Raw genomic sequence first — 27361 nt, 5'->3', positions numbered from 1 at the left:
GGTGCTAGGGCTAAGCCCGGGCTAAGCCCCCCCCCCCCCCTCAGCCAAGGGCCCATCCACTGCCCTGCTGCAGCCTGGGCCTGCGTGCTGCATAACACAGCCCGGGGTGGGAGGGGGCGCAGCACTCGGGCATGCCGGGCTGACTGGAGGCAGCAGGAAGATACACACTCAAGTGTGTTTATTGCACAGGAGCAGAGGGACAACAGTTGAGACAAGACACAAAAGACACAGCAGGACCATTGCGATGCAGGGGCAGGGCTCAGAGCGGGCGCGAAGTTAACTGTGTACTGCTGCAGAGAAGCATGGGTGGCAGGGAGCCATCTGGCATTGCTGTGAGGATGCACCTTTTGGCTAGAGCCTGCAGCCTGGTGCTACTAAACAGCAGAGAAATGACACTAGGGAACCCTTCGTGCGTGTGTCCTGGAACTAGCCCCCCCCAAAGCTGCTTAGGGAAATCACAGGGTCATGGCCGTTGCCCTGGGGCCGGCCGATGCTCCATGCGGGATTCCTTCTCATAAAATGAGGGACGTGTAGCCAACAGGAACTAGGCCAGTGTTGTTTCCATGGCAACAGCGGATCCAGTCCTCATCCACTGTGGCTAGGAGCTGCAGGATGTCCCCTCTCCTGAAGCTCAGGTGATCGTCGCCAGCCCCAGTGTGGTCACACAGCGCCCGCACAGCCCTACACAACAAACAGGGGCTCAGTTAGGGGCTAGACCCATGGGAGGGGGCCTGTAGGTCAGGGGCACGGTTGAGGGTTGTCAGTTTTGGTTGGATGTATTCCTGGAGATTTCATCCCATGATAGCATCTTTAATTAAAGATTAATCTTTAATTCCTGGAGCCTCCAGGCCAATTCTGGAAGGTTGGTAACCCTATGCCAGACCCTGGTGGGGTTCCACAGAGGGCTCGTGGCTGGCAATCCGCAAGCTGGGATACACAAAGGGTGAGTAACCTGCAGTCCACAAACCAAGAACAAGGCTCCAACAAGACTGGGGTGACAGGTGCTGGCCCATGACCAGACATTGTGGAGTGACCTGAGACATCCGATGCCCTGTCATACTCGAGCCAGGAATCCCAGAGAGGAAATGCCAGGGCCCTTAGTCCAGATGGCTCCCAAGGTCAATTAGACAAATTCAGTCAAGAATCCCCCTCACAAACCCACTGTGCAATTCAGAGACCTGGCATAGAGGGGGACTGCAGGTTAGGACTGGGACACATTGACAGAGCTGCGCATGTGGAGGCAGCCCAGGGCTGGGCTAGCAAGGGGCTCTGGGTTGGGCGTGAGGGGCACCAGCAGAGCTGCGCATGTGGAGGCAGCCCAGGGCTAAGCTAGCAGGGGCTGCGGACTTGAAGGACAGTGAGGAAGAAGAAGAACAGGACCTGGCACCAACCCAGCGCTTTTGGGAACTCAGAAATCCATCAAATTCTTCAACCCACCCAATCCCAAACACTGGAAGCCCCCCGGGCACCTGTGTAGCTGAGCCGAGTCAGACGCTTTCTTCTCTTGCTGTTCCTGAGGCCAGGCCTTCTCAGAGGGCCCCCCCTTCAGAACCAGGGCAAGAACGTTCACACTGCGGGGCAGCCAGCTGGAAGGTCTCCTGCCAGAGAGCAGAGGGAGACACCAGACAGTCTGAGAAACACCTCGATGGGACAGAGAAAGGCTTACAGATCTCCAAGGGGAAAGAAGGGGGGACAAGATCCCCAGGTCCCAAGTGTGGCCCCCCAACTAAAACTGCAAGAAAGAGTCACATTTGCAAAGACTGTGTCCGAAATCTGGAACCCACCGTAACATTCCCGCCAGGTCCGGTATAAACCGTCCTGGACCCATGGGCAACGCTGGGTGCAAGCGCCGGGGGAGAGAGGGCGGGGTGTTACTGACCCAACCATACTGGGCATTTCTTCTCTTGCAGCAACATTCCAGGTGAGTTTGGAATTGGGCAAGTGATGCCAAAAGCTGAGCAAAAGGCCTGAATGTCTATCGGGGAAATGGAACAGAACCTGCTCCTCCACTGGGCCCCGCACAGAGCAGCCCACAGCCCCTCCCCTGGGGGGCTGGTACCATTAGAAGCAATAGCACCCAAGAGCCTGTAACTGAGAAGCTGCTAACGCCCCCACGCTGCAGGCTGTTTGCTGGACACAGATGCAGGGCATGGGCCATGCCACTGCCCTGAAAAAGGAGGAAGCCCTGCAAGGGCTCACCCCGCCCCACCTGGCACTGACCTGGACTTGGCTGCACTGGTGTCAGAGTCGGCGGGGAAGCCTCTGGCAGGCAGACACGTGGCCCCAAAGAGTCGGCCCAGCCAGGTAGGGCGGATGGGGGAGCCGCCCATGTTCAGGTTGGGCGTGGCCGCCTGGCTCCCATCAGGGGCCAGCTCCTTGGACGGAGGCAGGCATGGCTTGCTGGCAGAGGGCTCCAGTGGCTCAGTCTCCCTGGGGCCTGCACATCCCTTGGTCCCGGCCTGCGGCGGCAGCTCTTCCGCATGAGGAGCCTCCAAGCTTCCTGCCTCGCTGGAGGGTGTTGGACCTGGAGCCTCAGGACCACCTTCCCCAGCTCTGGGCTTGAGGAGCTGCAGGTCTGTGCCGCTGGCCCCCTCCCCTCCCTGAGCACCGAACTCATTCGTGGAAGCCTGGCTGGATCCGTGGGGCGGAGCAGCGAGACTGGAGCTGGTGTCCCCTGCAGCCACCTGCAGCTTTGTCCAGCGGGCGAAGGGAAACCTTTCCTTCGTGGCCGTGGTGTAGACCTCGGAGGCCTGGCTTAGCTGCTCCCACCAGCTGCCCCTCCTCTCTCCTGTGTCCGGTGGGACAGGCTGCTGGTGTTTCTCAGGCTCGGCAGGACACTCAGGTCCCAGAAGCGTCTGGGTGATCTGCTCCCCCCACTGCAGCACCTGCTGGAATGTCTGCTTCAGGGCGATGCCTGCCGGGAGGCTGGGGGGTGATTTGGTGGCTGCTGCGCTGTACTGGGATCTAGCGCTTTCCTCTGAGCCCACCAGGGCTGCCCTCCTGGAGCCATCGGTGGGCAGCTGGTGCTCTGGGCTAGCACCACCTTCGGCCCCCTCGGCCTGGTCACTAGGGTCCCGGCCCTGTGCGGGAGCAGCCACCAGGGCAGGGCCAAGGGGGTGGCTGTGGGGGGAGTCCGGCCTGCGGGGCACAGGCCGCACATCCACGGGCAGGTGATGGTGCTCGAAGAGCAGGTCGAGGTGAAAGGTCAGCACAGAGAGGGGCTGGACGAGGAGCAACAGCTCACGGGCCAAGTGCGGGCAGGGGCCGTGGCTCAGGGAGAAGAAGGCCGTGGGCAGGTAGAGGACAGAGATGACATCTAAGAGACACAGGCAGGGTGAGATGGCACCACCCCACCCAGAGCCCTCCCATCCCACAGAGCCCCCCACCCCCACCCACAGAGCGCTCCCATCCAACAGAACCACCCCACCCACAGAGCCACCCCACAGAGCCCTCCCAACCCACAGAACCACCCCTCAGATCCCCACCCACCGACAGAGCCCTCCCATCCCACAGAACCACCCCACCCACAGAGCCCCCCCACAGAGCCCCCCCACCCACAGAGCGCTCCCATCCCACAGAACCACCCCACCCACAGAGCCACCCCACAGAGCCCTCCCAACCCACAGAACCACCCCACAGATCCCCACCCACCCACAGAGCCCTCCCATCCCACAGAACCACCCTACAGAAACCTCCCATCCTACCAAGCCCCCCATCTCACAGAGCTCCCCCACGGAACCACCCTCCAGAGCCACCCCACCCCACTGAGCTCCCCCCCCACATAACTACTCCCCAGAGCCCCCCCACCTCACAGAACCACCCCACCAAGCCCCCCGCATCCCACCCCTCCACCCTGGGACACCAGCCTGTCTCTTCTGGGTCTGTCACTAGCAGCCCGTACAGGGGGAGAGCTTCCATCTGTACTTCAGCAACCAGGCTGCCCGGGATCCTCCCCCCCACCTCAGCTGAGGCATGGTGGTGAGAAAGGACTCCTGTGTCCCATTAAAGGAGCCCCAGATGGGCACTGCCCTGGGGGGCTCACAGAGCCCACTGCTCCCTACCTGAGCTCTTCTGCAGGTGGGAGAGCCACAGTTCCAGCTGCTTTATGCTGAACGAGACGGAAAAGGTCCAAGTTACAACTGTTCATAACAACAGCCCCAGACTGGGCCGTGCCAACAGCACTAAACTGCCTGACTCGGGGGCCGCCCTAGCTGGAGCAGGCCCAGGAGTCCAGGGCCCACATCTGCTGACGTCTGCCTAGGGGCAGCAACATCCTAGTGCTCCACCCACCCAGCTGGGTCTCTGGGTTCACTTGGCTAAACACCAGGCTTTCCAAGGTTCCAGCTCTTGGAGTATGCAGGAGGCACAGGGGGATCCCCGTCCAAAGGCAGCAGACACCAGGGTGCCCCCAGCCAGGTTCTGCTCATTTGTGCTGGTGTCATACCAGAGCGAAGCTTCTGGCGCCATGGTGCCCTGAACCAGGCCTGAGACTGAACCTGGGTGCCTCATACGGCAGGTGCCAGCATCAGCTCCTTCCCCAATCTGCCTGCACCCCAGCTCCCCTTCCCTGGGTTGGGGCTTCCCATCTCACCCTGAATAACAGTCCCTGTGTTCAGCTGAAAACAAATGTAGGACCGTAAACATGAGTGAGGCCATGGCCATGAGTGTGAGCGAGCAAGAGAATGGCAGAAACTGAGAGACAGCGCACACCCACACACGGGAGCACCCGTGAGCAGGAAACTGAGAGCAAGCACGAGACAGTGCACGCCCACATGAAAGTAAGTCCAGCAGCTGCAGGCTGAGGCACAGAGAAGGGCTCCAAGACACCAGAACCGCCCCCTTCCCAGGCCCAGCACTCCCCTGGCAGGGACCATCCTGCCCAGGGAGCCCAGCGGCTCTCCCAGCCTCTCCTGGGGGGGCAAAGCAGTGCCCAAGCCTGGTACTTACTTCAGAAGGCCGAGTATGAAGGCGTGGAACCTCTGCCTGCTGCTGCGGAGGGGAGCCAGCTGGGACACCTGCCAGTACAGCGAGTGCAGGGGCCTAGTGCCGGGGCCTGTAGGACACACGGCACAGAGCCACTCAGCAGCCGTCTCCCCTGAGTTTGGCTCCTCTCCCTCCCGGAAGCCTGGCGTGGAGCTGGGGGCCCTGCTCAGAGAGCAGCCAGCAGTCACGGCAGCATCAGGCCAATGAGAGGCATTGGGGACATGGCCCCAGTCACCTGCATCTCCCAATGTATTGGTGCGTTGGAGCTGGAGGCACCTGGCTGGCCCTTCCCACACACCCCCTGGGCTTTATCTTGCTATTCAACCAGGGGAACCGATGGTGTCTTCTGGGGCCAGACTAAGCCCCCTCCAGCAACATCCCCCCAACCTACCCAGCTTGACCGAGGCCTCCACCACGCTCCAGGGCGAGCTCCTCCTCTGGCCCGTGATGATGTCCTTCTGGAAGGGCTTCAACCCATCTACCACCAGGGCATAGAGTGCCGGGCACAGGGTGTTGAGCAGCAGGTAGCTCACATCTGGGTTTAGCCAGCTGTCGCCCAGCTGCGTCTGGGTAAGGAGAGGTGCAGGTGCAGGTGATGGTTTGGAGTGGTGGGGAGACAGGAGTCGTGTCCCTCCCCCTCCTCCCCCTCCTCCCCCAGAAGAGGCAGGGCAGGGATGGTACATTCCCTTTGCCTGGACAGCCCACCATGTTGCTTCCAGCTCCCGCCATTCATGGCATATGAGACGCAGGCCAGGGAACAGGGTGCCCATGATGCCCACATAGCCCCACCCACCCAGCCAGCCAGCAGGGAGGGGACATGACCTAGCTAATAGTCAAGGCAGCAGCTGAGCCTCTTCCACCAGATCTACAGCCCAGGCCAGAGACCCCGCCCCTGCCCAGAGCTTTACCTTCTGCACCAGGCTCCTTGCCGTGCTGAAGTGAGCAATGAGCTTCTCCACGGAGGCGCTGATGCCAACCAGCAGGGCTGGGACGGACAGAGAAGGGACAAGTCAGGCCTGTGCTGAGTCCCTACACCAGGTCCAACCACGCAACCCCACAACAGCTGCACCTGAGCCCACGATAGGGTGACCAGACAGCAAGTGTGAAAAATCGGGATGGGGGTGGGGGGTAATAGGATCCTATACAAGAAAAAGACCCAAAAATCGGGACGGTCCCTATAAAATCAGAACATCTGGTCACCCTAGCCCACGACCATGGAAAGGGAGCCCTGAATAGCTAGGGCTGGATGGCATCACATCATACACTGGCCCCTGCCACGCAGCAGCCCCTGCTGGCTAAGGCAGGGATAGCGCCTGTCCCCTGCAATCTCCGCCGGACTGTTCCTTGCAGTGTCGCCCCCTGCTGGCTAAGGCAGGGATAGCGCGTGTCCCCTGCAATCTCCGCTGGATTGTTCCTTGCAGTGTCGCCCCCTGCTGGCTAAGGCAGGGATAGCGCGTGTCCCCTGCAATCTCTGCCAGACTGTTCCTTGCAGTGTCGCCCCCTGCTGGCTAAGGCAGGGAGCATCCCCTCTCCCCTATGAACCTCCCCCATTCTCCACACCAGCCTCTGCTGGCTAAGGCAGGGATAGTGCCAGTCCCCTGCAATCTCTGTCGGACTGTTCTCTGCAGCACCCTGCTGGCTAAGGCAGGGATAGCGCCTGTCCCCTGCAATCTCCGCCGGACTGTTCCTTGCAGTGTCGCCCCCTGCTGGCTAAGGCAGGGAGCATCCCCTCTCCCCTATGAACCTCCCCCATTCTCCACACCAGCCCCTGCTGGCTAAGGCAGGGATAGTGCCAGTCCCCTGCAATCTCTGCCGGACTGTTCTCTGCAGCACCCTGCTGGCTGGGACAGGGCTCGGCCCCTCTCCCCTGTGAGACTCCCTCCCCATTCCCTACAGTGCCCCCTGTTGGCTGGGACCGAACCGAGCCACAGAACCTGGGCCCCTCGGGGTGGCTCCAGCTGCTCCAGCCTCTGGGTAAGTCTACTCAGCCCTTGGCAGTGCGCCTCCCCCAGCTCCAACCCGAGCTGCAGCTTCCACACAGCTATTTTCAGAGCACTAGCGACAGCCCTGCAATCCCAAGTCTGTCACCCTTGGTGGGCAGGCTGACTGCTGAGGTCTGCATAGATGCACCAGAGTTGCTGGGGAACCCAGGGCATTGCCATGGGAACCGTCATCTCTTTAGCAATTCTTCAGAGTCTAAGAATAAAGGTGCAATGGAAACTGGCAGTTACCATGGCAACAAGCCAAGGATGCAAATGTTTGGTACAGAAGATTAAAGGTGTTTGTAGAATCCAGGGCCACCCCCTCCAACCTACCCACCTGGGGCTCCAAGTTTTCAGGCTCAACAGCACCACCTGCTGGAAAAGACTGGGAGCATGATTCCCCAAAGACTAGCCTCCAGGAGCTCCCCACAGCCACTCCTCCAGCTCACAAACAAGAATGCATCAGCCAGAAAAGGTACCAAGAGGGCGGGATGTTAGTCCATAAACCCCCAGACCTCTAATCTCCCAGCCAAAGGGAGAGCGGAGCCTGCCACTGGAAGGCCAAGTTAGAAAAACTGAAACTGCAAATAAGGTGCAAATTTGTAAGGGCAAGGGTGATTGCACAGGGCAACATCTCCTAGGGACAGAGGGTTCTCTGGGATGCAACTGGAGCCTTTGGGTCAAAATTGGGGGTTTCTCAAAGATATGCTCTCGCTACCCCCCATTACTGGCTGGATGCAGGAATTGCTGAGTGGAATTATCTGTCCTGTCATGCAGGAGATTGGCTGAAAGAGCAGAATAAGAACGTAAGAACTGTCACACTGGGTCAGAACAGTGGTGCATCTAGGCCAGTATCGTGTCTCCAACAGTGGCCAAAGCCAGATCTTCACGGGGAGCGTACTGAACAGGGCAATTCGAGTGATCCACCCGTCTTCCCTCCCGGTTTCCAGTGGACAGAGATTTAGGCACAGGGTGGCCCTGAGCATGAGGCTGCATTTCTGGTCATCTTGGCTAATAGCCATTTGATGGATCTATCCTCCATGAACTTATCTAGTTCTTTGCTAAACCCCAGTTAAACTTTTGGCGATCGCAACATCCCCTGGCAATGAGTTCCACGGGTTAATTGTGCATTGTGTGAAAAGTACTTCTTCTTTTTTGTATTAAACCTGGTGCCTATTAATTTCATTGGGTAACCCCTGTTTTTTGTGTTGTGAAAACGGATAAATAATAGTTCTATAGTCACTTTTTAAATGGCATTCATGATTTTACAGACCGCTATCATAGCCCCCCTTCATCATCACTTTTCCAAGCTGAACAGCCCTCATCTTTTTAGTCTCTCTTACTATGGAAGGTTCCATAACCTTGATCATCTTTCTGCTCTTCTCTGAACCTTTACCAGGCCCACTACATTCTTTCTGAGACAGGGCGACCAGAACGGGACACGGTGTTCAAAGTGGAGGTACGCCATGGGTTTATACAGTGGCATTATGATATTTTCTGTCCTATTTTCTATTAATTTCCTAATAGTTCCTTTAGACTGTAGAGGAGCTTTTAAACTGAGGGCTGGGGAAAGTTGACAGGTCCAGAGGAGCACATGATTTGGACAGAGACATCCCTTAGGGGAGGATAAATAAATAAAAATAATAATAATTGGAGATATACCAATCTCCTAGAACTGGAAGGGACCTTGAAAGGTCATCGAGTCCAGCCCTCTGCCTTCACTAGCAGGCCCAATTTTTGCCCCAGATCCCTAAGTGGCCCCCTCAAAGATTGAACTCACAACCCTGGATTTAGCAGGCCAATGCTCACTCTATATCCTAATAAAGAGGAAAGGCTAGAGGTTAATAAAGCACTGGTAGGAACTAAAGAGAAAAAGTCAAACGAAAAAGAGCCCCATTTAACTACACCCCATGAAGGCAGACACCTAACTATTGACAAATATTATAAGTGTTTATATATAAATGCAAGAAGTCTAAATACTAAGATGGGTGAACTTGAGTGCCTGATATTAAATGGTGTGGGAGTGGCACTATATGTGAAAGAAAGCAAAGAGTCAAATATCATAAGAATCTTAAATGAGCCAAACTGTACCATGGAATCTCTATGGATAGAAATTCCCTGCTTGAATAATAAGAGTATTGCAGTAGGAATATACTACCAACCATCTGACCAGGATGGTGACAGTGAATGTGAAATGCTCAGGGAGATTAGAGAGGCTACAAAAACAGAAAACCCAATAATAATGGGGGATTTCAAGTGACCCCATATTAACTGGGTACCTGTCACCTCAGGACAGGATGCAGAGATAAAATTTCTGTACCCCATTAATGCCTGCTTCTTGAAGCAGCTAGTCCTTGAACCCACAAGGGGAGAGGCAATTCTTGATTTAATCCTAAATGGAGCACAAGATCTGGTCCAAGAGGTGAATATAGGTGAGCTGCTCAGTAACGGTGACCAGGATGCAATTAAATTTAACATCCTTGTTGTGGGAGTGGAGGGAAATGTCAAAGAAAATCACCACAGTGACATTGAACTTCAAAGAAGGGAACTACACAAAAATAAGAAAGCTAGTTAAACAGAAATTAAAAGGAACAGTCACAAGGATGAAATGCCTGCAAGCTGCATGGAAACTTTAAAAACCACCATAGAGGCTTAAACTAAATGTATATCCAAACAACCAAACAAAAAACACAGTAAGAGGACCAAAAAAATGTCACTATAGCTAGGGTGACCAGAGACAGCCCTGATTTTGGGGTCTTTTCTTATATAGGCTCCTATTACCCCCCACCCCGATTTTTCACACTTGCTGTCTGGTCACCCTAACCATAGCTAAACAGCAGAGTAAAAGAAGCGGTTGGAGACATAAAGGCATCCTTTAAAAAACGGAAGTCAAATCCTACTGAGGAAAATAGAAAGAAGCATAAACTCCAGCAAGTCAAGCGTCAAAGTATAATTAGGAAAGCCAAACAAGAATTGGAAGAAAGTGAACACTTTTAAAAGTACATCAGAAGCAGGAAGCCTGCCAAACAGTCAGTTTAGCACTGGGTGATTAAGGTGCTAAATGAGCACTCAAGGAAGACAGAGCTGTTGCAGAGAAGCTAAATGAATTTTCTACATTGGTCGTCACTGCAGAGGATGTGAAGAAGATTCCCACATCTCAGGTGACAAAGCTGAGGAACTGTCCCAGATTGAGGTGTCAGTAGAGGAGGTTTTGTAACAAACTGATAAACTAAACAGTAATAAGCGACAAAGAGTCCTGTGGCACCTTATAGACTAACAGACGTATTGGAGCATGAGCTTTCATGGGTGACAAAGTCTGACGAAGTGGGTATTCACCCATGAAAGCTCATGTTCCAATTAATACGTCTTAGTCTATAAGGTGACACAGGACTCTTTTCTGCTTTTTACAGATCCAGACTAACACAGCTACCCCTCTGACAGCAAACAGTAATAAGTCACCGGGACCAGATGGTATTCACCTAAGATTCTGAAGGAATTCAAATATGAAACTGCAGAACTCCTAACAGTGGTATGTAACCTATCACTTACATCAGCCTCTGTACCAGACGGCTGGAGGGTAGCTAATATAATGCTGATGTTTTTTAAAGGCTCCAGATGCAATCCTGGCAGTTCAGTACCAGGCAAATTGATTGAAACTATAGCAGAGAGCGGAATTATCAGACACAAAGATTAACACAATAGGCTGTGGAAGAGTCAACAAGTTTTTTTAAGGGGAATCACCTCACCAATCTACTAGAATTCTTTGATAGCGTCAACAAGCAGATGAACAAGGGTGATCCAGTCGACACAGTGTACTTGGACTTTCAGAAACCTTTGACAAGGTCCCTCACCAAAGGCTCTTAAGCCACGTAGGCAGTCATGGGATAAGAGGGAAGGACCTCTCATGGATCAGTTACGGGTTGAAAGATAGGAAATAAAAAGGGTAGGAAATAAAAGCCAGTTTTCACAATGGAAAGTGGTTAATAGCAGGGTCCCCCAAGGATCTGTACTGGGACCTGTGCTCTTCAACATGTTCATTGATGATCTGGAAAAAGGGGTAAACAGTGAAGTGGCAATGTTTGCAGACAATACTAAATTACTCAAGATAGTTAAGTCCAGTGGTGAGCTCCAGCCGGTTCGCACTGGTTCGCAAGAACCGGTTGTTAAATTTAGAAGCCTTTTTAGAACCGGTTGATCCAGGACAACCGGTTCTAAAAAGTGTTTAAATTTAACAAAGGCTCGGGCAGCTGTCCACCCGGCCCCCGGCCACAGCTCACCTCCCCCTCTCCCCTGAATGCTCCACCCTCCTTCTCCTCCCCTTCCCCTGCTTCCCGTGAATCAAATGTTCGCGGGAAGCCTGAAAAAAGCAGCAGGCAGGAGGTGAGGTAAACCGGGCGCGGGGTGGGGGCGGCGGGACGGCTCCCCCTGGCCCCTGCGGAGCTCCCCAGCCAAGCACCCCCGGCTCGGGCTGGTCCCGCCTGCGCGGCTCAGACCGGCCCAGCTCGGAACCCGCGGCTCCGGCCTCGGTGCCGGCCGAGCAGCTCCGGCCTGGCCTGGCCCGGCCCGAGGAGTTGGGCCCCGCGGCTCCAGCCCCGGTGCCGGCCCGGCCCGGGGAGTCGGGTCCCGCGGCTGCGGCTCCGGCCCCGGTGCCGGCCCGGGGAGTCGGGCCCCGCGGCTCCGGCTCCGGCCCCGGTGCCGGCCCGGGGAGTCGGGCCCCGCGGCTGCGGCTCCGGCCCCGGTGCCGGCCCGGGGAGTCGGGCCCCGCGGCTGCGGCTCCGGCCCCGGTGCCGGCCCGGGGAGTCGGGCCCCGCGGCTGCGGCTCCGGCCCCGGTGCCGGCCCGGGGAGTCGGGCCCCGCGGCTGCGGCTCCGGCCCCGGTGCCGGCCCGGGGAGTCGGGCCCCGCGGCTGCGGCTCCGGCCCCGGTGCCGGCCTGGGGAGTCGAGCCTCGCGGCTGCGGCTGCAGCTGCAGCTCCAGCCCCGGTGTCGGCCGGGGGAGTCGGGCCCCGCAGCTGCAGCTGCGGCTCCGGCCCCGGTGGCGGCCCGGGGAGTCGGGCCCCGCGGCTGCGGCTCCACCCCGGTGCCGGCCCGGGGAGTCGGGCCCCGCGGCTGCGGCTGCGGCCCCAGTGCCGGCCTGGGGAGTCGGGCCCCGCGGCTGCGGTCCCGGTGCTGGCCCGGGGAGTCGGGCCCCGCGGCTGCGGCTCCGGCCCCAGTGCCGGCCCGGGGAGTCGGGCCCTGTGGATGCAGCTCCGGTGCTGGCCTGGGGAGTTGGGCCCCGCGGCTCCGGCCCCGGTGCCAGCCCGGGGAGTCGGGCCCCGCGGCTGCGGCTCCAGCCCCGGTGCTGACCTGGGGAGTCGGGCCCCGCGGCTGCGGCTCCAGTGTCGGCCCGGGGAGTCGGGCCCCGCGGCTACGGCTACGGCCCCGGTGCCGGCCCGGGGAGTCGGGCCCCGCGGCTGCGGCTCCGGCCCCGGTGCCGGCCCGGGGAGTCGGGCCCCGCGGCTGCGGCTCCGGCCCCCGTGCCGGCCCGGGGAGTCGGGCCCCGCGGCTGCGGCTCCGGCCCCGGTGCCGGCCCGGGGAGTCGGGCCCCGCGGCTGCGGCTCCGGACCGGGTGCCGGCCTGGGGAGTCGAGCCTCGCGGCTGCGGCTGCAGCTGCGGCTCCAGCCCCGGTGTCGGCCGGGGGAGTCGGGCCCCGCGGCTGCAGCTGCGGCTCCGGCCCCGGTGGCGGCCCGGGGAGTCGGGCCCCGCGGCTGCGGCTCCACCCCGGTGCCGGCCCGGGGAGTCGGGCCCCGCGGCTGCGGCTGCGGCCCCAGTGCCAGCCTGGGGAGTCGGGCCCCGCGGCTGCGGTCCCGGTGCTGGCCCGGGGAGTCGGGCCCCGCGGCTGCGGCTCCGGCCCCAGTGCCGGCCCGGGGAGTCGGGCCCCGCGGATGCAGCTCCGGTGCTGGCCTGGGGAGTTGGGCCCCGCGGCTCCGGCCCCGGTGCCAGCCCGGGGAGTCGGGCCCCGCGGCTGCGGCTCCAGCCCCGGTGCTGACCCGGGGAGTCGGGCCCCGCGGCTGCGGCTCCAGTGCCGGCCCGGGGAGTCGGGCCCCGCGGCTGCGGCTCCGGCCCCGGTGCCGGCCCGGGGAGTCGGGCCCCGCGGCTGCGGCTCCGGACCTGGTGCCGGCCTGGGGAGTCGAGCCTCGCGGCTGCGGCTGCAGCTGCGGCTCCAGCCCCGGTGTCGGCCGGGGGAGTCGGGCCCCGCGGCTGCAGCTGCGGCTCCGGCCCCGGTGGCGGCCCGGGGAGTCGGGCCCCGCGGCTGCGGCTCCACCCCGGTGCCGGCCCGGGGAGTCGGGCCCCGCGGCTGCGGCTGCGGCCCCAGTGCCAGCCTGGGGAGTCGGGCCCCGCGGCTGCGGTCCCGGTGCTGGCCCGGGGAGTCGGGCCCCGCGGCTGCGGCTCCGGCCCCAGTGCCGGCCCGGGGAGTCGGGCCCCGCGGATGCAGCTCCGGTGCTGGCCTGGGGAGTTGGGCCCCGCGGCTCCGGCCCCGGTGCCAGCCCGGGGAGTCGGGCCCCGCGGCTGCGGCTCCAGCCCCGGTGCTGACCCGGGGAGTCGGGCCCCGCGGCTGCGGCTCCAGTGTCGGCCCGGGGAGTCGGGCCCCGCGGCTGCGGCTCTGGCCCCGGTGTCGGCCCGGGGAGTTGGGCCCCGCGGCTGCGGCTCCAGTGTCGGCCCGGGGAGTCGGGCCCCGCGGCTGCGGCTCTGGCCCCGGTGTCGGCCCGGGGAGTCGGGCCCCGCGGCTGCGGCTCCGGCCCCGGTGTCGGTCCGGGGAGTCGGGCCCCGTGGCTGCCGCTCCGGCCCTGGTGTCGGCCCAGGGAGTCGGGCCCCGCGGCTGCGGCTCCGGCCCCGGTGCCGGCCCGGGGAGTCGGGCCCCGCGGCGCCAGTCGAGGTCCCGGCAGAGCGGACCCAGTCCCGGCCCCAGGCAGTGTGGTAAGGGGGCAGGGAGGAGGTGTTCGGTGGGTTGTGGAGGGGTGGATAGGGGTCGGGGCGGTCAGAGGGCAGGGAACAGGGGGATTGAATGGGGGCAAGGGTCCCGGGGGGAAGTCAGGAAGGAGCAGGGGTTGGATGAGGTGGTGGGGGCACTCAGGGACAGAGAGAAGGGGTGGTTGGATGGGGCAGGGGTCCCGGGGGGCCATCAAGAATGAGAGGAGGGGTTGGATGGGGCTGCAAAGGGCAGTTAGGGGACAGGGAAGGGGGGGATGGGTCATGGGTCCCCGGGGGGGGGTCAAAAAACATGGGGGGCACGACCCCCTCGTGAGGTGAGGCGGAAGGAACCGGTTGTTAATATTTTGGCAGCTCATCACTGGTTAAGTCCAAAGCTGCCTGTAAAGAGTTCCAAAGGGCTCTCACAAAACTGGGAGACTGGGGAACAAAATGTCAGATGAAATGCAACATTAATAAGTGCAAAGCGATGCACATTGGAAAAAATAATCCCAACTATACATTCAAAATGATGGGGTCTAAATTAGCTGTCACCTCTCAAGAAAGAGATCTTGGAGTCATTGTGGATAGTTCTCCGAAAACATCTGTTCAATTGCAGCAGCAGTCAAAAAAGCGAACAGAATGTTAGCAGGGCCGGCTCTGGCTTTTTTGCCACCCCAAGCGGCGAAGAAAAAAAAAAGGAAAAATAAAAACCTGATTGAGCTGCCGCCGAAGTCTGAAGCGGAGCGATGGAGTTGCCGCCGAAGGGCAAGCGAGGGACGGACTCGCCGCCAAATTGCCGCTGGAGACCCGAACATGCCACCCCAACAGCGGATGAAGTGCCACCCCTTTCTATTGGCCACCCCAGGCACCTGCTTCCTTCGCTGGTGCCTGGAGCAGGCCCTGAATGTTAGGAATGATTAGGAAAGGGATAGATAATAAGACAGAAAATGTCCTAATGGCACTATATAAATCCATGGTACACCTGCACTTTGAATAGTGCCTGTGGTTCTGGTTCCCCCATCTCAAAAAAGATATATTAGAATTGGAAAAGGTGCAGAGAAGGGCAACCAAAATGATTAGGGGTATGGAACAGCTTCCGTATGAGAAGAGATTTAAAAGACTGGGGGACTGTTCAGCTTGGAAAGAGACGTCTAAGGGGGGATATAATAGAGGTCTATGAAATGTGTGAGGAAAGTGAATAAATGTTATATACCCTTTTGTATAACACAAGAACCAGGGTCACCCAATGAAATTAATAGGCAGAAGGTTTAAAACACACATAAAAGGAAGTACTTCACACAACACACAGTCAACCTGTGGAAATCATTTCCAGGGGACATTGTGAAGGCCAAAAGTATAACTGGGTTCAAAAGGAATTAGATAAGTTCCTTGAGGATAGGTCCATCAATGGCTGTTAGCCAAGATGGTCAGGGGCACAACCCCATGGTCTGGGTGTCCTTAAACTTCTGGCTGCCAGAAGCTGGGACTGGACAACAGGGGATGGATCACTCAATAACTGCCCTGTTCTGTTCATTCCCTTTGAAGCATTTGTCATTGGTCATTGTCGGAGAACAGGATGCTAAGCTAGATGGACCATTGGTCTGACCCAGTATGGCCATTCTTATGTGAAGATCAATGCAAAGAACTCATGTAGCTTCTCTGCAATGCCTGTGTCTTCCTTGAGTGCTCTTTGACTGCCTTAGAGGGACAAGGGGGGGGGCGGAGATTGCTCAGTGGTTTAGGCATTGGCCTGCTAAAGCCAGGGTTGTGAGGTCAATCCTTGAGGAGGCCATTTAGGGAACTGGGGTAAAATTCTGTCTGGGGATTGGTCCTGCTTTGAGCAGCAGGTTGGACTAGATGACCTCCAGAGGTCCCTTCCAACCCTGCTATTCTATGAAGTAATATCTTTTATTGGACCCAAATATTTTGGTGAGAGACCAGCTTTAACATCTTGGTCACCTACTGGCCCATTGCCTTTTTAGCAAGCTTTATGCTTCTGAGGTACTTTACAAAACTCTTACTGTTACTTTCTGAGTCTTTAGCAAGTAGCTTCTCAAATCTTTCTTGGCCTGCCTTCAGATACTGTTACACTGACCTGTCAGAGTTTATACATCACCCTATTAGCCTCCATAGGATTTGACTTCTACATTTTACAGGATGCCTTTTTGCCACCAACAGCCTTCATTACTCTGCTGTTTACTCCAGGTGGCATTCGTTAGGTCCCCTTACTGTCTTTTAACTAGTCCCCAGGATGCTTGCAGGCATTTACGACTTGGGACAGCTCCTTTTCAATTTCAGTCTAACAAGCATATCCTCATTCTTGTGTAGTTCCCCTCTGTAAAGTTAAATGTTCCTGTGAGGGGTGTTCTTTGGTATTATCTCCCCTACAAGGATGTGGAATTTAATTACATTATGGTCACTATTACTGAATGCTTCATCTATAGTTACCTCTTGGACCAGATTCTGTGGTCTACTTGGGACTAAATCAAGAATTGGCTCTGCCCTTGTGGCTTCCAGGACTAGCTGCTCCAAGAAACCGTCATTTATGGTGTCTAGAAATGTTCTCTCTGCATCATGCCATGAGGTAACACTTACCCAGTCAATGAGGATCGTTGAAGTCACCCAGTGTTATTGCACTTCCTGCTTTTGTGGCTTCTCTAACTTCTCTTAGCTTTTCATAAGAACTGTCACTTTCCTGGCCAGGTGATGAGTAGTATGGTCCTACCACTATACTCTCTTTAGCCAAACATGGAATTTCTAGCCAAAGAGATTCCCTAGTACCGTTTATTTCATGTAAGGTTTATGCTTTCTTTAATGCATAGTGCCACTTCCCCAGCAGTGTGACTTACTCGATCATTCCTACATATTTTATACCCTGTATTTCCATGTTCCATAGATTATCCTCATTCCACCAGGTTTCCATGATGCCTGTCATACAGACATTGTCCTGTAATGCCAGGTACTCTGGTTCACCCACCTTAGTATTTAGACTTCTAGTATTTGTATGTAAGAACTTGTACATTTTGTCAATATTCAGTTCCTTACCTTCATGTGTTAGATTTAAATAGGATTCTGTTTCATTTGACTGTTCCCCACCTGGACTTTACCAATTTATTTCTTAAGTGATTAGCTCCTACTGGCCTTAAAATCGATGCATCTATAACAAAAGTATCACCCTGTGGTAGGCGGGGAGCAGTGCCTGCCGTAACAAGGGTGAGGCGAGTGAGCCATTTGCCTGGGGCGTGCAAAGGGGAGGGGCGCAGCTCTACGGCGATCGGCAGCGCTTCGGCGGCAGCTTTACCACCACACCTCTTCGGCAGCAATTCGGTGGTGGCTCCCTGAGTCTGTGTCCGAGGGAAGAACCTGCCACCGAATTGCCGCCACCGCTTCATTCATTCTTTGGTTGCAATTCGCTGGCGGGTCCTTCTCTCAGACAGGGATTCAGGGATCCGCCGCCAAATTGCCGCCAAGGAATGAATGAAATGGCGGCAACAATTTGGCAGTAGGTCCTTCCCTCCGACACGGACTCAGGGACCCGCCACCGAATTGCCGCCAAAGAGCCTGGAGCCGGCCCTTGCCTCGGGTGCAAAAATTCCTTGTTACGGCTCTGGAGAGGAGTTCCAGCTGGCATAGACAGTGAAAACTCCAGGTCTGAGGCAGTCTCCTGGGCTCTGATGTCCCAGGGGGCTGGGCCTGCTTGTGCCTTTGCAAAGCTGCTTCAGAAATTAAACGAGACCCCCTCAAGAACGGGACTTTCCCACCCATCTGGATTCCAAGAGCACGGAAGGGGCCCCCCTGCACAGATTTTTGGGTGGGCAAGGGTTACCTTTCTTTTGCTCTCTCAGATGGTCATAGGCTCTGTCTGCATTTGCCATCCAGTGCTGGCCTGCCCCTGGAACACCGGCAAAGGACTGAGAATGTCTGACTAGAGAGAGAAAGAGAACCTGGTCAGTCAGTTGGCAGGGGCTCTGTGACAAAGGCACCACAGGGGCCGGGCCCAGCGCACCCTGTCCAGGAGCAAACAGCACCACAGCCACAGTCACTGGGGGCTGGCAGGGTCCTTCCTCATAAGCCTTTCTATGAGCCAGCCAGTGCAGCACATTCCTGCCAGCGGGGCTGCATCCATCCCTGGGAAGGGGGATAGTCCCTCATTCACCCCAGTCTCACTTCCCCCTTCTCATGGAGTCCTGGGTGTCCTTAGCTAGAGCGTAGGGAAATGAGGCCAGGTCAGTGTTAGGGCTGGGATGGGGAAGGGAGAGCAATGGAGAAGCCTGCACAGTATTTTCCAGGTTCCCAGCCAGTGGCTCAGGGAGCCCAGCCCTGAGTGGGGACGTGCAGGGTCCAGACCCCAATCCCCAGGCCAGAGCAAAGGGCTCGGCAGCTGGAGATGAGGGGAAGCTGCTCAGAAGAGATTTCCAAGGGTGGACAAAGATGGAAACATCCCCAGCAAAGGAAACTTGTCCCAGCTCAGCCCCTGGCCCTGGCCCTGGCCCCTGGCCACAGCACGGCCCTGGCGCTGGGCCCTGGCACTGGCCCTAGCTCTGGCACGTCCCCTGGTGCAGGCTCTGGCACAGCCCCCGTCACGGCCCCTAGCTCTGGCCCTGGCACAGCCCCTGACGCTGGCCCCGGCATGGCCCCTAGCGCTGGCCCTTACAAGCCAGACTCCCTGAGCTGCTGTGGACATGGGGTTTGCCGACTTTCTTCCTCTCTGGCCACAGCCTCCCTCCAAGCTAGGAACACTTTTTCCCGAGAGTGGGGAGACCAGGACAGCTGCCCAGGGATACAGCCCTGCCCTGGGAGCCTGTAACAGGCCCTGTACGTGAGTCACTCCTATACAGACCCCTGGTAAGCAGCTGTCCCTGTGTGAGAGGAGTTGGGAGTTCAAGCCCAGCTCCCAGAGGGGCAGGGGCGTTTGCTGCTCTTCAAGCAGGTCACTGCTCCTTCCAAGGGCATCCCACAAACCCAGGCAAGAGAGACCAGAGAGAGACCTAGGAGGAGGCAGAGTCTGGGATGTCAAAGAACTCCCCCTCTGCTCCCCACTGAGCCCACACCCCAGCTCTAGTGTTGTGGTGACCCAGAGTGAGTATCCATCTCTGCCCCAGTGCAGGACGCTTGGGGGTCACAGTCATGAGGCACCTGGCCTTGCCCCAGGGCTGGGGGCTTGGAGGGGAGCACAGCTGGAGGGAACCGGCCCCAGGGCTGGGGGCTCGGAGGGGGGCACAGCTGGAGGGAACCGGCCCCAGGGCTGGGGGTTCGGAGGGAGGCACAGCTGGAGGGAACCGGCCCCAGGGCTGGGGGTTCGGAAGGGAGCACAGCTGGAGGGAACCGGCCCCGGGGCTGGGGGTTCAGAGGGAGGCACAGCTGGAGGGAACCGGCCCCGGGGCTGGGGGTTCGGAGGGAGGCACAGCTGGAGGGAACCGGCCCCGGGGCTGGGGGTTCGGAGGGAGGCACAGCTGGAGGGAACCGGCCCCGGGACTGGGGGTTCGGAGGGAGGCACAGCTGGAGGGAACCGGCCCCGGGACTGGGGGTTCGGAGGGAGGCACAGCTGGAGGGAACCGGCCCCGGGGCTGGGGGTTCGGAGGGAGGCACAGCTGGAGGGAACCGGCCCCGGGGCTGGGGGTTCGGAGGGAGGCACAGCTGGAGGGAACCGGCCCCGGGGCTGGGGGTTCGGAGGGAGGCACAGCTGGAGGGAACCGGCCCCGGGGCTGGGGGTTCGGAGGGAGGCACAGCTGGAGGGAACCGGCCCCGGGGCTGGGGGTTCGGAGGGAGGCACAGCTGGAGGGAACCGGCCCCGGGGCTGGGGGTTCGGAGGGAGGCACAGCTGGAGGGAACCGGCCCCGGGGCTGGGGGTTCAGAGGGAGGCACAGCTGGAGGGAACCGGCCCCGGGGCTGGGGGTTCGGAGGGAGGCACAGCTGGAGGGAACCGGCCCCGGGGCTGGGGGTTCGGAGGGAGGCACAGCTGGAGGGAACCGGCCCCGGGGCTGGGGGTTCGGAGGGAGGCACAGCTGGAGGGAACCGGCCCCGGGGCTGGGGGTTCGGAGGGAGGCACAGCTGGAGGGAACCGGCCCCGGGGCTGGGGGTTCGGAGGGAGGCACAGCTGGAGGGAACCGGCCCCGGGGCTGGGGGTTCGGAGGGAGGCACAGCTGGAGGGAACCGGCCCCGGGGCTGGGGGTTCGGAGGGAGGCACAGCTGGAGGGAACCGGCCCCGGGGCTGGGGGTTCGGAGGGAGGCACAGCTGGAGGGAACCGGCCCCGGGGCTGGGGGTTCGGAGGGAGGCACAGCTGGAGGGAACCGGCCCCGGGGCTGGGGGTTCGGAGGGAGGCACAGCTGGAGGGAACCGGCCCGGGGCTGGGGGTTCGGGTTCGGAGGGAGGCACAGCTGGAGGGAACCGGCCCCGGGGCTGGGGGTTCGGAGGGAGGCACAGCTGGAGGGAACCGGCCCCGGGGCTGGGGGTTCGGAGGGAGGCACAGCTGGAGGGAACCGGCCCCGGGGCTGGGGGTTCGGAGGGAGGCACAGCTGGAGGGAACCGGCCCCGGGGCTGGGGGTTCGGAGGGAGGCACAGCTGGAGGGAACCGGCCCCAGGACTGTGGGTTCAGAGGGAGGCACAGCTGGAGGGAACCGGCCCCAGGGCTGTGGGTTCAGAGGGAGGCACAGCTGGAGGGAACCGGCCCCAGGGCTGGGGGTTCAGAGGGAGGCACAGCTGGAGGGAACCGGCCCCAGGACTGTGGGTTCAGAGGGAGGCACAGCTGGAGGGAACCGGCCCCGGGGCTGGGGGTTCAGAGGGGAGCACAGCTGGAGGGAACCGGCCCCAGGGCTGTGGGTTCAGAGGGAGGCACAGCTGGAGGGAACCGGCCCCGGGGCTGGGGGTTCGGAGGGAGGCACAGCTGGAGGGAACCGGCCCCAGGGCTGGGGGTTCGGAGGGGAGCACAGCTGGAGGGAACCGGCCCCAGGACTGTGGGTTCAGAGGGAGGCACAGCTGGAGGGAACCGGCCCCGGGGCTGGGGGTTCAGAGGGGAGCACAGCTGGAGGGAACCGGCCCCAGGGCTGTGGGTTCAGAGGGAGGCACAGCTGGAGGGAACCGGCCCCGGGGCTGGGGGTTCGGAGGGAGGCACAGCTGGAGGGAACCGGCCCCAGGGCTGGGGGTTCGGAGGGGAGCACAGCTGGAGGGAACCGGCCCCAGGGCTGGGGGTTCAGAGGGAGGCACAGCTGGAGGGAACCGGCCCCGGGGCTGGGGGTTCGGAGGGAGGCACAGCTGGAGGGAACCGGCCCCGGGGCTGGGGGTTCGGAGGGAGGCACAGCTGGAGGGAACCGGCCCCAGGACTGGGGGTTCGGAGGGAGGCACAGCTGGAGGGAACCGGCCCCGGGGCTGGGGGTTCGGAGGGAGGCACAGCTGGAGGGAACCGGCCCCGGGGCTGGGGGTTCAGAGGGAGGCACAGCTGGAGGGAACCGGCCCCAGGACTGTGGGTTCAGAGGGAGGCACAGCTGGAGGGAACCGGCCCCAGGGCTGTGGGTTCAGAGGGAGGCACAGCTGGAGGGAACCGGCCCCAGGGCTGGGGGTTCAGAGGGAGGCACAGCTGGAGGGAACCGGCCCCGGGGCTGGGGGTTCAGAGGGGAGCACAGCTGGAGGGAACCGGCCCCAGGGCTGTGGGTTCAGAGGGAGGCACAGCTGGAGGGAACCGGCCCCGGGGCTGGGGGTTCGGAGGGAGGCACAGCTGGAGGGAACCGGCCCCAGGGCTGGGGGTTCGGAGGGGAGCACAGCTGGAGGGAACCGGCCCCAGGACTGTGGGTTCAGAGGGAGGCACAGCTGGAAGGAACCGGCCCCGGGGCTGGGGGTTCAGAGGGGAGCACAGCTGGAGGGAACCGGCCCCAGGGCTGTGGGTTCAGAGGGAGGCACAGCTGGAGGGAACCGGCCCCGGGGCTGGGGGTTCGGAGGGAGGCACAGCTGGAGGGAACCGGCCCCAGGGCTGGGGGTTCGGAGGGGAGCACAGCTGGAGGGAACCGGCCCCAGGGCTGGGGGTTCAGAGGGAGGCACAGCTGGAGGGAACCGGCCCCGGGACTGGGGGTTCAGAGGGGGGGCACAGCTGGAGGGAACCGGCCCCGGGGCTGGGGGTTCGGAGGGAGGCACAGCTGGAGGGAACCGGCCCCAGGGCTGGGGGTTCGGAGGGGAGCACAGCTGGAGGGAACCGGCCCCAGGGCTGGGGGTTCAGAGGGAGGCACAGCTGGAGGGAACCGGCCCCGGGACTGGGGGTTCAGAGGGGGGGCACAGCTGGAGGGAACCGGCCCCGGGGCTGGGGGTTCGGAGGGAGGCACAGCTGGAGGGAACCGGCCCCGGGGCTGGGGGTTCGGAGGGAGGCACAGCTGGAGGGAACCGGCCCCAGGACTGTGGGTTCAGAGGGAGGCACAGCTGGAGGGAACCGGCCCCAGGGCTGTGGGTTCAGAGGGAGGCACAGCTGGAGGGAACCGGCCCCGGGACTGGGGGTTCAGAGGGGGGGCACAGCTGGAGGGAACCGGCCCCGGGGCTGGGGGTTCGGAGGGAGGCACAGCTGGAGGGAACCGGCCCCGGGGCTGGGGGTTCGGAGGGAGGCACAGCTGGAGGGAACCGGCCCCAGGACTGTGGGTTCAGAGGGAGGCACAGCTGGAGGGAACCGGCCCCAGGGCTGTGGGTTCAGAGGGAGGCACAGCTGGAGGGAACCGGCCCCAGGGCTGGGGGTTCAGAGGGAGGCACAGCTGGAGGGAACCGGCCCCAGGGCTGGGGGTTTGGGGTGCTGAGCTGGCAGGCACCGGCTGATCCGCAGGCACCTGGGCACAGCAGCAGCAGCTCCCCGCCTGCCAGGCCCCAGGCCCCAGGAAGTGACTGCCCAGCCTCAGCAGCGGCTCCGGGGGGAGGAGGCTGCAAGGCAGGGGCCAGGGAAGGGGGCAGCCAAGGGGAGAGGCTCCCGCTGGGCACGGGACTCACCTACAGGCGCCCCCCAGCCTGGGCAGGGACAGTGGGACAGCAGCAGCTGCGGGAGGCCGCTATGGGGGCAGGATGTCAGCGCCCAGCTGACTGCAGCTCTCCAATGGGGAGGCAGCAGGGCCCCAGTGCTAGGGTTGGGGGGGGGGCACAGCCACGGGGCCCCTGCCCCAGTGCTGGGGTTGGGGGGCACAGCTGGAGGGAACCGGCCCCAGGGCTGTGGGTTCAGAGGGAGGCACAGCTGGAGGGAACCGGCCCCGGGACTGGGGGTTCAGAGGGGGGGCACAGCTGGAGGGAACCGGCCCCGGGACTGGGGGTTCGGAGGGGAGCACAGCTGGAGGGAACCGGCCCCAGGGCTGGGGGTTCGGAGGGAGGCACAGCTGGAGGGAACCGGCCCCAGGGCTGGGGGTTCAGAGGGAGGCACAGCTGGAGGGAACCGGCCCCAGGGCTGGGGGTTCAGAGGGAGGCACAGCTGGAGGGAACCGGCCCCAGGGCTGGGGGTTCGGAGGGAGGCACAGCTGGAGGGAACCGGCCCCGGGGCTGGGGGTTCAGAGGGAGGCACAGCTGGAGGGAACCGGCCCCAGGGCTGTGGGTTCAGAGGGAGGCACAGCTGGAGGGAACCGGCCCCAGGGCTGGGGGTTCAGAGGGAGGCACAGCTGGAGGGAACCGGCCCCAGGACTGGGGGTTCAGAGGGAGGCACAGCTGGAGGGAACCGGCCCCAGGACTGGGGGTTCGGAGGGAGCCACAGCTGGAGGGAACCGGCCCCGGGGCTGGGGGTTCGGAGGGAGGCACAGCTGGAGGGAACCGGCCCCAGGGCTGGGGGTTTGGGGTGCTGAGCTGGCAGGCACCGGCTGATCCGCAGGCACCTGGGCACAGCAGCAGCTCCCCGCCTGCCAGGCCCCAGGCCCCAGGAAGTGACTGCCCAGCCTCAGCAGCGGCTCCGGGGGGAGGAGGCTGCAAGGCAGGGGCCAGGGAAGGGGGCAGCCAAGGGGAGAGGCTCCCGCTGGGCACGGGACTCACCTACAGGCGCCCCCCAGCCTGGGCAGGGACAGTGGGACAGCAGCAGCTGCGGGAGGCCGCTATGGGGGCAGGATGTCAGCGCCCAGCTGACTGCAGCTCTCCAATGGGGAGGCAGCAGGGCCCCAGTGCTGGGGTTGGGGGGGGGCACAGCCACGGGGCCCCTGCCCCAGTGCTGGGGTTCGGGGGGCACAGCCACGGGGCCCCTGCCCCAGTGCTGGGGTTGTGGGGGGGCACATGGCTCTGGGCTCCGCCAGGCGGGTCTGGGAGAGTGACAGGGCAAAGGACAGCGGGCGAGAGGGAGTGGGGCAGGAGGACGGACAGACGGACAGAGAGCTGGAGGGGACAGTGAGCGAGCGCAGCACCCTGTCCAGACGCCAAACGGCAGGTGTGCTGGGTCCCTTGGCAGAAAGTCTAGCAGGATCCCCCAGCCTAAGCCTCCTTCCTGCTGCTCCAAGCCCCCCTTGGGTACCCAGTGAGAAACCCCAGTGTTAGCGGGGAGTGGGCCCACGTGCCCCCAGCCCGTCATGCACACACACCTCGACTCACACACACGCAGGCTGTCTGAGCTTGTAACACAAGAAACGGGCGGCGTGTCTGAGCCCCGTGGTGACCACACACGCAGCCAGGCCGGGGAGTGGGGCGTTAGCAGCACAGTGTCCGGGGAGAGCTCCCCTGCTCCACACCTAGGCGCACTCTGGGGGCGACAACCTGACCACGTTACGCTTTGCTAGCTAGGTACCCCCAGCTTGTCAGGTGAGTCTGACTCTCGGATAAACAGCTTGGGGCACAAAGGAGCAGGGCCAGGGAGCCCCAGAAACATCCCCTGCCCTTGGAACGAGCCTGCAAGATTGCCCCCCCCCCCGGCTACAGCACCAGTGGGCCTGCCTGTGGCACTTCCCAGCCCCGCACTGCTGTCTAGCCAAGTGCCCCAGAGGCTTTGATGGTATCACGTGCCCCTGTGTAACAGGGCAGTGCAGCGTTATCCCACTGTCCAGAGGGGAACGAAGGCCCAGACAGGCGAGGTGACAGGGAAATTAAACCTAGGTGTCCAGAGTCCCAGGCTAGTGCCCGCCCCAAACCACAAGCCATCCTTCCTGTCTTTGTTGCAGCCTTCCCCTGGGTGCTTGGCTCCTGGCACAGAGCAGCAGCCCTGCCTACATCACTACACAGCCCCCAGAATCCTTCCGAACACAACCCTGTGTGCGGGTCTCCAGGAAGCTGGCCCCCGTCTACCATGCTCTGCTCTCCAGCACTGTCCCATCCTCTCTGCCCGTCTCCCTGGCATCACTTCCCAATCACCACACACAGCTGCTGCCTGGGTGCCTGCTCCCAGCGCAGAGAGGAAGAGCAGGTGCTCAGACTGCAAGCTAGGAAAGGAAATGGGCGGCTTACGTTGCTTGGGAGGTCTTGGATTCTTGGCCCCTCTGCTCTGCTTTCTCTCAGGAGACACTGCCCCAGAGCGTGCTCCAGCCTGACTGTGTGCACATGCCTCTCCCCTGGGGCAGCGGGCTCTGGACACCTCCACGCCGAGTGGCAGCTCTGGGACCTGGTGGGAGGGGAAGGCCATAGTTGGGAAGGTTCTACTTCGCGGGAAGAGCGGGGAGAAGAGCACAGACAGGTCTGGGCTGTCCAGGAAAGGCAGCACTCCCCGGTGCGGGGGGGAGTAGGCCCCTATGGGGGACAAGCGGATGGGGAGCAGTTCCTCTGGGGAGAGGGTGCCCAAGACTCTCCTCTTATTGCTGGCCAGGAGGCAGACTTCATCACAGGACAAGGTCTTCAGCGTGGGGCGGAAGGACGGGGTGAAGAGGGCAGGAGACTTCAGCTCAATGCTCTCCAAGCTGGAGTTAAGGGAGGGGATCAAGGGCAGGGGAGGCGCCACTGGGTCCGCGCTGCAGTAGAGAGGCTTCCCGTCGGCTGAGAAATGGAAGAGCAGAGGCTGGAACGGCAGCATCTGAGGCCTGGGACAGCGAGAGAGGGGAGAGCCAACTGCAGGCGGGAACATTGCAAAGAAATGCAGCCAAAACCAGGGGCCATGGAGAACACAGCGGTGGGGAAGGGGGAATACGGGGACATGGAGAACACGGCGGGGGGGAATACGGGGACATGGAGAACATGGCGGGGGGGAATACGGGGGCATGGAGAACACGGCGGGGGGGAAGGGGGAATACGGGGGCATGGAGAACACGGCGGTGGGGAAGGGGGAATACGGGGGCATGGAGAACACGGCGGGGGGGGGAATACGGGGGCAAGGAGAACACGGCGAGGGGGGAATACGGGGGCATGCAGAACACGGCAGGGGGGAATACGGGGGCATGGAGAACACGGCGAGGGGGGAATACGGGGGCATGGAGAACACGGCGAGGGGGGAATACGGGGGCATGGAGAACACGGCGGGGGGGAATACGGGGGCATGAAGAACACGGTGGGGAAGGGGGAATACGGGGGCATGGAGAACACGGCGGGGGGGGAATACGGGGGCATGGAGAACACGGGGGGGGAGGGGGAATACGGGGGCATGGAGAACACGGCGGGGGGGGAATACGGGGGCATGGAGAACACGGCGGGGGGGAATACGGGGGCCGGGAGGACACGGCGAGGGGGGACTACGGGGGCATGGAGAACACGGCGGTGGGGGGAATACGGGGGCATGGAGAACACGGCGGTGGGGAAGGGGGAATACGGGGGCATGGAGAACACGGCGTAGTCTAAGGGCGAATACGGGGGCATGGAGAACACGGCGGTGGGGACGGGGGAATACGGGGGCATGGAGAACACGGCGAGGGGGGAATACGGGGGCATGGAGAACACGGCGGGGGGGGGAATACGGGGGCATGGAGAACACGCAGAGGGGGGAATACGGGGGCATGGAGAACACGGCGAGGGGGGAATACGGGGGCATGGAGAACACGGCGGGGGGGAATACGGGGGCATGGAGAACACGGCGAGGGGGGAATACGGGGGCATGGAGAACACGGCGGGGGAGGAATACGGGGGATTGGAGAACACGGCGGGGGGATACAGGGGCATGGAGAACACGGCGGGGGAGGAATACGGGGGCATGGAGAACACGGCGGGGGGGAATACGGGGGCATGGAGAACACGGCGGGGGGGAATACGGGGGCATGGAGAACACGGCGGGGGGGGGAATACGGGGGCATGCAGAACACGGCGAGGGGGTAAAACGGGGGCATGGAGAACACGGCGAGGGGGGAGTACGGGGACATGGAGAACACGGCGGGGGGGAATACGGGGGCATGGAGAACACGGCGAGGGGGGAATACGGGGGCATGGAGAACACGGCGAGGGGGGAATACGGGGGCATGGAGAACACGGCGGGGGGATACAGGGGCATGGAGAACACGGCGGGGGAGGAATCCGGGGGCATGGAGAACACGGCGGGGGGGAATACGGGGGCATGGAGAACACGGCGGGGGGAATACGGGGGCATGGAGAACACGGCGGGGGGAATACGGGG

The 27361-nt window shown here is 61.6% G+C and overlaps 1 protein-coding gene across 2 annotated transcripts in view; it reads right to left on the bottom strand.

Annotated features, from left to right (window-relative positions):
* Positions 1-27361, bottom strand: part of RUSC1 (RUN and SH3 domain containing 1) — a 34637-nt gene continuing 7276 nt past the window's right edge. Inside the window, exons 4-12 of one of the 2 annotated variants that reach the window (XM_044991490.1) lie at positions 25279-25872; positions 17740-17838; positions 5892-5968; positions 5375-5549; positions 4948-5053; positions 4062-4108; positions 2221-3316; positions 1470-1598; positions 1-681 (exon numbers count right to left, since the gene is read on the bottom strand). In XM_044991490.1, the coding sequence (XP_044847425.1) occupies positions 513-681; positions 1470-1598; positions 2221-3316; positions 4062-4108; positions 4948-5053; positions 5375-5549; positions 5892-5968; positions 17740-17838; positions 25279-25872 (2492 nt within the window). In that variant the 3' untranslated portion in view covers positions 1-512. The remainder of the gene's footprint in view (positions 682-1469; positions 1599-2220; positions 3317-4061; positions 4109-4947; positions 5054-5374; positions 5550-5891; positions 5969-17739; positions 17839-25278; positions 25873-27361) is intronic. The other variant, XM_044991491.1, reaches the window with a different exon arrangement.

Source organism: Mauremys mutica, chromosome 17, assembly GCF_020497125.1.
Source record: "Mauremys mutica isolate MM-2020 ecotype Southern chromosome 17, ASM2049712v1, whole genome shotgun sequence".
Lineage (NCBI taxonomy): Eukaryota > Metazoa > Chordata > Testudines > Geoemydidae > Mauremys > Mauremys mutica.
The sequence above is the reverse complement of the archived record's forward strand: the minus strand, read 5'-3'. Positions and strand labels throughout refer to the sequence as shown.